Source organism: Sceloporus undulatus, chromosome 9 (genome assembly GCF_019175285.1).
Source record: "Sceloporus undulatus isolate JIND9_A2432 ecotype Alabama chromosome 9, SceUnd_v1.1, whole genome shotgun sequence".
Taxonomy (NCBI): domain Eukaryota; kingdom Metazoa; phylum Chordata; class Lepidosauria; order Squamata; family Phrynosomatidae; genus Sceloporus; species Sceloporus undulatus.
In genome coordinates, this window is record NC_056530.1 from 21,635,625 (window position 1) to 21,644,725 (window position 9,101).

The window sequence follows — 9,101 nt, forward strand, 5'->3', positions numbered from 1 at the left end:
TTTCCGGTTGGGCGAGTGCTGTCATCTGTTTGATTTCTACAGCGTAGGTAGAGAGAAATGATGCAGAATGGACCCTCGGCCTGGTTTCGAACTCAGGCCCCGGTTCTTCTTCTCACCCAGGAGCCTGGGCCCGAGTCCCTCTCTGCGGCGGCGTCTGAGGAGGCGGCGGCGGCGGCGGCGTTTCCCGGGTCTGTGACCGAAGAAAAGATAACAAAGCGGCGGTTGCCTCAGCGGGAGAGAGGAGGCCTAGTAGGCCTCAGTAGGCCTTTCGCCGCCTTCCCCGTCGGACTACGCCCCAAACCCCTCCCGGCCCTTAGCTACCTTCCCGTTTGTCCATGGAAGATCCCCCGCCGCCGCGGACTCCGGCACCAGAAGGGAAGCAACCGGGGTTAGAGCAGAGCTTGTCGCTCTGAGAGGGTAAAACTACAACCCCCAGAAAGCATTGCGGCAGAGGCAGCGCCGCCTCCACCAATGAGAACGCAGCGTCCCAGCATGCACCGCGGTATTTATCACCACAAGAAGCAAAATCGCTGAGGTTTACCACGAGGTCGATGTCGACCAATCACAGCTCTGTAAAGGGAGGACTCGCTCTCCCGGCATGCCTTGCGAGGCTGGCTATAATTAAAGGGGTTGAAACTATTACGTTGTGGGCTATTTATGTTTATTTATAATTTATGTTTATAATTATTTAAACGTTAAATATAATACATTTAGCCTTTAAATAAATATTTAAACATTCAATATTTATTAAACATTAGTAGTAAACAAGTGTCTCGAGAGGCGGACAAAATGGCGTCCGGAGAGCGACAGTTTTAAACGGCGCAGTACCCGGATGGTGACGCGAATAGGACTACAACTCCCAGGGTTCCAAGCGAAGCGGAAAGACTACCGCTCCCGGCATGCCTCTGTGAGTGCGACACAGTCAGAGGCTTGTTTTGGGGAATTCCCTGGGTTGCTCCAAGATGGCGCCTGCGTCTGGCAGAGGCGCTTGAGGAGCGGGCTCTGCGCTCTTGGAGGGCTGCCGATGGCCCTGAGGCCGCCGAGGCCGGTCTGGTAGTCGAGGCTGCCCTCAGCATGGCCTCCTCGGCCGGGCAGAGCGCCCAGAGCGGGCCCAGCAAGGAGCCCAAGCGAGGGGAAGCCGGCGACGACTGGTGTGACAGCGGCCTGGGCTCCCTGAGCGAAGGCCAGCTGGGGCAGCTGCAGGAGGAGGCAGCAGCAGCAGGCCTCTTGGGGGCCCCGGGCCACGAGGAGATGAAGCCTGGCGGGGAGCCTAAGAAAGGCCTCCCCGAGGAAGAGGAAGAGGACCTGGAGCGCCTGGACTCGGCCCTTGGGGACTCCTTGGCGGGCGACGAGGACGTGGGCGACATCGTGGAAGGGGTGCAGGCTGTGCGCCTGGAGAAGAGCGAGGCCTCGGTGGCCCCTGAGGCCTGGCTCCACCACGTCCTGGGCTTCGTCACCGAAGATGGAGATACGTACGTGCGCATGATGCCTCCCCACGCTCCCATCGCGGCGGAGGGTCTCTCTCCAAAAGGAGCCACTGCTTCTATTGTCCAAGATGGAGGTTTTGGGGGGGCTACCTGGCTGTGTTCTGGAAGGGTTCATTGCTGACGCTTCGCCAGCATCTGTGGCTGCCATCTTCCCCTCTGAAGGTGCCAAAAGCCACAGATGCTGGAGAAACGTCAGGAATAAACTCTTCCAGAACATGGCCACATAAGCCCCAAAACCCCACCAAAAGATCTATGGGTGCCGGCCATAAAAGCCTTCGACTTGACAGAGCGTAATACCTGGCCCACTTGGCTTGGCTCCACCACGTCCTGGGCTTCGTCACCGAAGACGGAGACACATGCGCTCTGTTAAAGGAGTCACAATTTTTATTGGCCAGTAAGCGGGATATACATGTGACTCCCTCCGTATTCATTAGGGTTAGAGGCACAAGACCCCCATGAATTTGGGAAAACCGCAGATGACAACAAAAAACAACGTGTTTTTACCTGAGAAGACATCTCTAGGAATCTCTAGGTCCTCCAGGGCAACTCTGTGGTCAACATCTGACAGACACTGACCATAGAACTGCGCCAGAGGAGCTACAAAGGCCTAAGAATAATCTCTAGGTCCTCCAGGGCAACTCTGGGGTCAACGTCTGGCATTCACCATAGAACTGCGCTGGAGGAGCTACAAAGGCCTAGTAGAGTGTTCCCTCTAGGGATCTCTAGGTCCTCCAGCGCAACTCTATGGTCAACATCCGGCAGACCATAGAACTGTGTTGAAGGAGCTACAAATGCCTAGTAGAGCATTCACTCTAGGAATAATCTCTAGGTCTTTCGGTGCAACTTTGAGCTAAAGCTGGCCATAGCGTTGCACCAGAGGACCTAGATATTGAAATTGTCAGACATGTTTTCCTGCCTCCGAGTTTTGCCTTCTTAACAGTATCTGTTCTCTACTGCTGCCTCCAGGGCTCTCCACTTGGCGGTCATCCACGAACACGAGGCCTTTCTGGATTCCATCCTCCAATACACTCAAGGGACGGATTACCTGGACATTCAGAACGACCTTGGACAGGTTGGGTTGAGAAACACTTGGCTTTTCATTGCATGAATCTTGTGTCTCCTTCCTTCAAAACCACACAGCCAAAACTACAGTTTGTTTGTTGCTAATTAGAAATCATATATTCAGTTTTCAATTAAAATCTTTAGGTGGAAAAAAAACAAGGTTAAAACATTTCAGTAAGAATAATGGCTAAGGGAGGTAAATCACATTCTTTTCAAAATGACTGCAGCAAAGAACAGGTAAAAATAATAAGATGCCAGCAAAAATAGCAATTAGAGCAGCAGGTACAATTAAAGTAATTGTTTGTCTTAATATGTGGCCTAGAAAGGGACTGAGCTGACCTCTTTAAGAAGCATTCTCAATTACAGAGGCCCTCTTTATAGTTGTAGCTTCATCTTCGACAAGAGATGTAATTGGAGAAGAGTATCTAGAAAAGGCCCTATTATTTGGTCTGGTTTATAGGGGAGCATCCCATACTCTGAGCCTAAGCTGTATAGGACCAATATGTTTGTGTGGTGCCTCAAAATGTACAGGATGTTCAGTTCTGCATCTCATTTCCCTTTAATGTGCTAAATTAAAGGTTGCTCCTAGACTTTGGAGCTCCCTCCCTAGAGAGGCCAGGAAGGCTCTGCTCTTTTCTCCTTCTGGCGGTAGATCAAAACATTTTTGTGCCGACAGGCTTTTACTAACAGCTTTTAATGCTCCGCAGTTCTGCCTTTAAAGCTTGTGCGTAATCTTTTATTGAATTTTAATATTTTTAATGTTTAACGTTTTAACTTTATAAACTGTTTAAATGTTATTAACTCTTATGTGTATACTTCTGTTAATGCTTTTGCAAAGTTTTGGATTTGTATTTTTAAAAATACGTTGTCAGCTGCCTTGAGTCCCATTATTTGGGGGGAAAGTGGGGCATAAATGAAAACAATAGTAGATCCAGAGTTGTGCAGGAAATGTCGGCCTGTTACAGGCTGTCAAAATGAAGCTGCTTTGGGTCTCTTTGGAGGCATGCTATTTAAATGACGCATGGGTCCCAAGAGTCTGGAGGTCACGCCAAAGCCACACTCGGTTCCTAAGCACTGGAGGGCAGCTTTGGTGCAGCTTCCGGCTTCTTAGGATGCATGCATCCTTTAAACAGCATACCTCCAAAGAGACCCGAAGCAGCTTTATTTTGGCAGTCTGTAACAGGCCATCGAGACAGACACCTCTCCTGTATAAATGATGCATGCGTCCTAAGAGGCCAGAGGCTGTGCCAAAGTTGTGGTCCAGTCCTTAGGATTGGAGCATGGCTTTGGTGTAGATTCCAGCCTCATGGATCATTTAAACAGCATACCTCCAAAGTGATCCAAAGCAGCTTTATTTTAGCCTGTCTCTACGGCCCATAAGTTAGCTTTCTGTGTTCTTTGTTCCTCTCACTCAGCTCCCTGCTACGCAAAGCCTTATCTGCTTCAGTTGTATGTTGGATTCTTTTTAGACGCATAGGTGGCCTTTGAAAAACCACTACCATCAGGCTAAAGATTGCACTCATGTCTCTGTTCCCAGACGGCGCTCCACATCGCAGTCATCCTGGGGGCATCTGATTTCGTTGGCAAGCTAGTCTCAGCAGGAGCCGGTCTATCTGTGCAAGAGAAAGGAGGACACACAGCACTACACCTGGCATGCCGGGAAGGACAGCGGGGTTGTGCACAGCAACTGCTGGCACCAGCCATGGGACAAAGGCCTTGTGAAGGGAACAGTTCCCGGGCCCAGCTGGACTGCACCAACTATGATGGTATCTTTCCTGGGACCCTCCCCTTCAGGAATAATTTGCACTGTTCCTTTGGATGTAACATGGAATTAGTTGGGCTACACAAGAGGAAGTTTAATCAAGTTTGTAGTCCTCATGGTTATGGGGGGGGATGGGTGGTTATTTTTTTGGGATTTCAGCATGCAGGGTGTGGATGTATAACAACAGCAACAAAAAGGTGGGTTGTTTCTTCAGTCAGGAATCTGGGTTCAGTTTCAACAGATTGGCCTGCTTTCTCTTTCTGTAGGCTTCACACCCCTGCATCTTGCAGTTTTGCGAAAAGACATGGACATGGTCAATCTACTGATCTCTGGGGGATCAGATCTCAACAAACCGGTTAGTTTCGGTGATGTTACCAATAAAATAGATACGTATAACTATCCAGTGCAAAGCTGTACTTGTAATGTGCATATGTTTGTCATGCCTAAGAGCTTACCAGGATGTTCTGCATTTCCCTCGCCTTCTTTTCTCTTGCTGGCAGGAGCTGAGTTGTGGCCGGAGCCCCCTTCACCTGGCTGTGGAGTCACAGAGCCCTGAAGTGGTAGAGTACCTGTTACGTGCTGGAGCTAACCCTGAGGCCCGCATGTATGTTGGCTACACCCCCATGTACAGTGCCATCCATCGGCCCAATGAAAAAATCCCACAGCTGTTGCGAGCCTTTGGCTCAGAAGAGCCCGACTGGGACTCAGAGGAGAGCCTGGATAGCAACAGTGAGGTGAGTTTTACCTCCAGAGGAGACACCTGTGTTTGGAAAATTTGTTCCTGAGGGTAGTGTGTGTGCTCACCTCAAAAGTGCTGGTCATGACGTATAAAGCACTAGGTCCAGACTGTCTGAAAAACCATATCTCCCCATACACCTGCTAGAGCCCTAAGAGCTTCAGGGGAAGAATTTATCTCTGTTCTGCCACCATCATGTGCTCACTTGGTGAGGACACAGGAGAGAGCCTTCTCAATGGCTGCTCCAACCCTCTGGAGCTCACTTCCATAAGAGGCTAAGTTGGCCCTCTACCTGTCCTTTTGCAGGCAAGCAAAGACATTTTTGTTCAAGCAGCTTTTAACATATAATTATTATTTATTTACTAGGGAGGCTTGTATACAGGGTGCATGTTTTATTTATCTTCTTTAAAACTTTTGTATGCTTTATGCAATTTTATATTGATTTATTGAAATGATTTTAATTGTTTTTATTGTAAAATGGTGGATATAATATGTTGTGCAATTTCAGCTGATAAGTTTCTCTCTTTCTCCCCACTAGCCTGTGGAAGTAAAACTGACAATGTTTTTTGGTTTCCCAGGAAGAGTATGACGACATTGTCATCAACTGTGGACGTTAGAAAGACCAGTTCAGGGGGAGACCGCTTTGTCCCCTGGGACCCCGATCCATTAAACATGCCTCCCACCATGGCAGCTGGCTGTGATTTCTGTAGCAACTGCATCTTCACTGTGAGCTAGATCTGTTTTATTTATAAGGGCAAGGCTGCGGATGTCTAGCAGATCCCTGTGCCCCATTCCGACGTAACCTCAGTGGTTGCTTTGTTTTTCTGTCTGGTTTCCCAAGTCCTCACGATTTATGTCTGTTTTGATGTTTGATATCCAGCACTGAAGAGCATGCTTTGGGAGGTGGGGTATACCTGTTTCAGATGCCTTTCCATCTTAGAAATGAACATCTCTTGTTTTTCTCCGGATCCCTCCACTTCCATTTCTGCCTCCTGAATCTTGCCTCAGTCTTAAATGTGGTCTTAGTGAACCCTGGAGCTGGGACAGTCATCCACATCTAGGCATCCGCAGTGCAGAAATAATCTAGTTTGACACCACTTAATGCTTCTGGAATTCTGGAAGTAATTCGTTGTGACACCAGAGCAAAGTTCTGGTGCCACAACAAACTACAGTTCCCAGAATTCCATAGCATTGAACCATGGCAGTAAAAGTGGTGTCAAACCGGGTTATTTCTGCAGTGTGGATGCAGCCCTAGTCCCAAGGTGTGAATTGTTTTGGATTTACAGGATTTATTCCTAATGTGGGAACCTGTTACCGGGTTTTTGTCAAAAGTTTTATTAACATCATATTTACTCGTGAGTGTTTGAAACCACATTGTGGATAATTCAGGGTCAGTATACATGCACACTCTGTCATGTTTCCTTCTTCCATTTCTTGGAGTTTGCTTTTAAAACCCTCCTCTCTGCTAAAGTTAGTTTCTTTTTAAAATAAGCAGGATTTGGAGTGGGAACCAATAGGCCCTAAAAGCAGGGGACTGGGAATGGCAGCTGAAGGGGAAATCCCTATCACTGTCAGTGGATGGAACAAGGACTAACTTGTGGAATGACTCTGACCCGGGATCTGTGACATGCTGTGACTCTGAGTATATGAAGACTGCTTTTTTATTATGTCACTAACCAGCTGGTAACCCTCCTCCAAGGTTAGGGATCATCGCCTTCCTTTGTCTTTTTTCCCCCTTCTCCTAGAAGTAAAACCACTATCAAGAGCAGTTCTTTCCAAGAAGAGCTAGTGAGAGCCCAGAGCTGACTCTAGCTATGTAGATGCTTTTCTAGCTTTCTACCTCCTTCTGGCTATATGGTTTCTCCCTATCCCCTTCTTTCCCTGTGTATGTTCTCCTTTTAGATTCATGCCACTGTATCTTCCCCTTTCTTTTGTATATGTCAAGAATGGGGAACTTGTAGCCCTCCAGATGTTCTAGGGATACAGCTGCAAGCATTGCTAAGCAGTGGCTGTGATGACTAAGCCTCATGGGAGTTGGAGTCCTGCAGGACCACAGTCTCCCCATCCCTAGTATACTTAATATCTACCAGAGCCAGATGAGCTACCTTTAGGGGGGCTGGGAGGAAGAATGGTGAGAACATCATTAAAATATAGGTATTTTTGGCTCCCCTGAGGCAGGGAGAGTTCTAGAGGGCACCAAACAAGAGGACTGCCATATTGGAACTGTGAAAAGGTCAGAGTGATGCACAGCCTGTAGTTTCTGCTGCCTATGGGAAACACCTGGGATGTATAGCGGTGTTTTTTTGTGTGCAGGAGAGTGGGTTTTCCAGGCTGTGTGGCCCTGTTTTGCCACATAGCCTGAAAAACCCACAAAAAACTAAGGATGCCAGCCATGAAAGCCTTCGACTTAACTTTGAACATCTCCCGGGATGTGCATCTGCTTCTTTCCCCATATAAAAAAGGTGGGAATAATGCATAAAGTTTAGGTGATATGGCTTGTATTGTTTTCAGTAACGGAAGATGGTAAAATATTGGACACTGCAGCCCTGGCAGAGTGTCTTTCTCATGACTGCTAACCAGAAAGTCTGCCTCTCCCCCCCCCCCTTAGTCTGGGAAGATTAGTCTTTGGGAAAGTTAACGTTTTTAGATTGCAGTTCCCAGCGTCCCCTAGGCAGTGTGATCATTGCAGTCCGAAAAAAGGGTAACTTTCCACAGTAGTAGCTGCTCTGAGGCCAAGCTGAGACATTTGAATGCAATTCTTGGGAAACTTCTCAGTCCCAGCTGCTCTCAACTAGGAAGAGACAATACCTTCCGTGAGAAACCTCTAGCCTTTATTTTGTAGGCTTCTTGAATAAATGCAAGTCAGCAGCTCCACTTCTTCTTTTGGGTGCAGGGGGGCAGGGGGTTGTGTGCTTCAGTTTTGCCAGAGTGTGCGTGTTCACTAGCACAGCTGCCACTCCAAACCCTCTCTACCCTGTAAACAAAGCTGTGTCACCATTAGTGACATACATAGCATTTTCACACTGCTCAGGCCATCAGATGGGGCCTGGTGAACTCTACAACCCCAAAGGCAGCAAGAAGGAAGGCTCAGCTGAGAGGGAAAAGGAAGGGAATGGGATGGGCATTGGAGTCTGAACACATCCAGAGGTCAATATATCGGGGCCAACAGCAAACCCACCATTTAGGTAGGCCATGGATTGTTTCAGGAAGTTGGAGTTTAGACTGGAGCAGGAGGCAGGACAGAGGTCTTATAGCGTAGCCTTTGCATGCTGGTTGTGGATGAGGGTCTGAACAAAGATGGAAGGCACCATGTTGAAAGAGGCTGTTCTAGAGTAGATGCTGGAGGACTGCAGCAGCCATTGGTGAGCAGTTGGGAGCTGTAGCCCTTTAGCCTAACCAGGGCTGTGGTTTTGTCCCGCGCAAAGTTGTTTTGGAGTTGGTGACATGACCACATGAATGAGGGGCTGTGTGGATTCTGCCAGCATTTGATAAACTGACTTTTGAAGCTGCACAACGCACTGGACTTTTTGGATCAGTGAGGCATTTTCTCATCCAATGTATACACAGCCTCTGCCTGTTCAGCAAAGAGAAAACTGTCACACATTGTATACAAAACTTCAAACTCCTCCGCCCCATCTTAAGGAATTTGTTCCTCTATTCCCCGTGGCTTGATGTTTTGAAGCTACAGTGTGGTTTTCCTGTGACTTTGTTGTTTTATTCCACGTCTGTAACTCAGTTCTGTCTCTCTGCCTCTTTGTGTTTATTGTATTATGTAGGTCCCTCCAAACAGATCTGATTAAAAGCTGTGGATTTCTGTGTGCCTTTCTGTGTGAGTGTCATGGCTTTTTTAAAATTGATGCAGGGCTCTACATCTACATGAATGGAGGAAACTGTTAAATTGCTGTGTACAGTATTCCATGGGGCGATTCCAAGGTTGCCAATACCTCATTTTACACAGAGGGCTTCTTTGAGGTGGCAGGTGGCATTCCTCTTAATCCTCAGAGTGTACTCTTAGCAAGTTCCCTTCTCACTTTTTTTGTGAGCTTGGTTCTGT

General features: G+C 47.9%; 2 protein-coding genes across 2 annotated transcripts in view; one reads left to right on the plus strand and one right to left on the minus strand.

Annotated features, from left to right (window-relative positions):
* Positions 1-479, minus strand: part of SIRT2 (sirtuin 2) — a 9,940-nt gene extending 9,461 nt beyond the window's left edge. Inside the window, exons 1-2 of the mRNA XM_042439098.1 lie at positions 322-479; positions 117-190 (exon numbers count right to left, since the gene is read on the minus strand). Coding sequence (XP_042295032.1) covers positions 117-190; positions 322-337 — 90 coding nt within the window. The 5' untranslated portion in view covers positions 338-479. The remainder of the gene's footprint in view (positions 1-116; positions 191-321) is intronic.
* A 431-nt stretch (positions 480-910) lies between these two features.
* Positions 911-8,867, plus strand: NFKBIB (NFKB inhibitor beta). The gene is made up of 6 exons (XM_042439102.1): positions 911-1,472; positions 2,454-2,559; positions 4,087-4,315; positions 4,578-4,666; positions 4,812-5,045; positions 5,626-8,867. Exons 1-6 carry the CDS (start codon positions 1,075-1,077, stop codon positions 5,662-5,664), a joined length of 1,095 nt encoding a protein of 364 aa, XP_042295036.1. The 5' UTR covers positions 911-1,074; the 3' UTR covers positions 5,665-8,867.
* Positions 8,868-9,101: the final 234 nt, after the last annotated feature.

Bases quoted from the DNA above. Each gene is read 5' to 3' on its own strand.
- NFKBIB (XM_042439102.1), top strand. From the start codon at position 1,075: ATGGCCTCCTCGGCCGGGCAGAGCGCCCAGAGCGGGCCCAGCAAGGAG. The intron at 1,473-2,453 runs GTACGTGCGCAT...TGCTGCCTCCAG, and splicing joins GTCACCGAAGATGGAGATAC to GGCTCTCCACTTGGCGGTCA. The intron at 2,560-4,086 runs GTTGGGTTGAGA...CTCTGTTCCCAG, and splicing joins TTCAGAACGACCTTGGACAG to ACGGCGCTCCACATCGCAGT.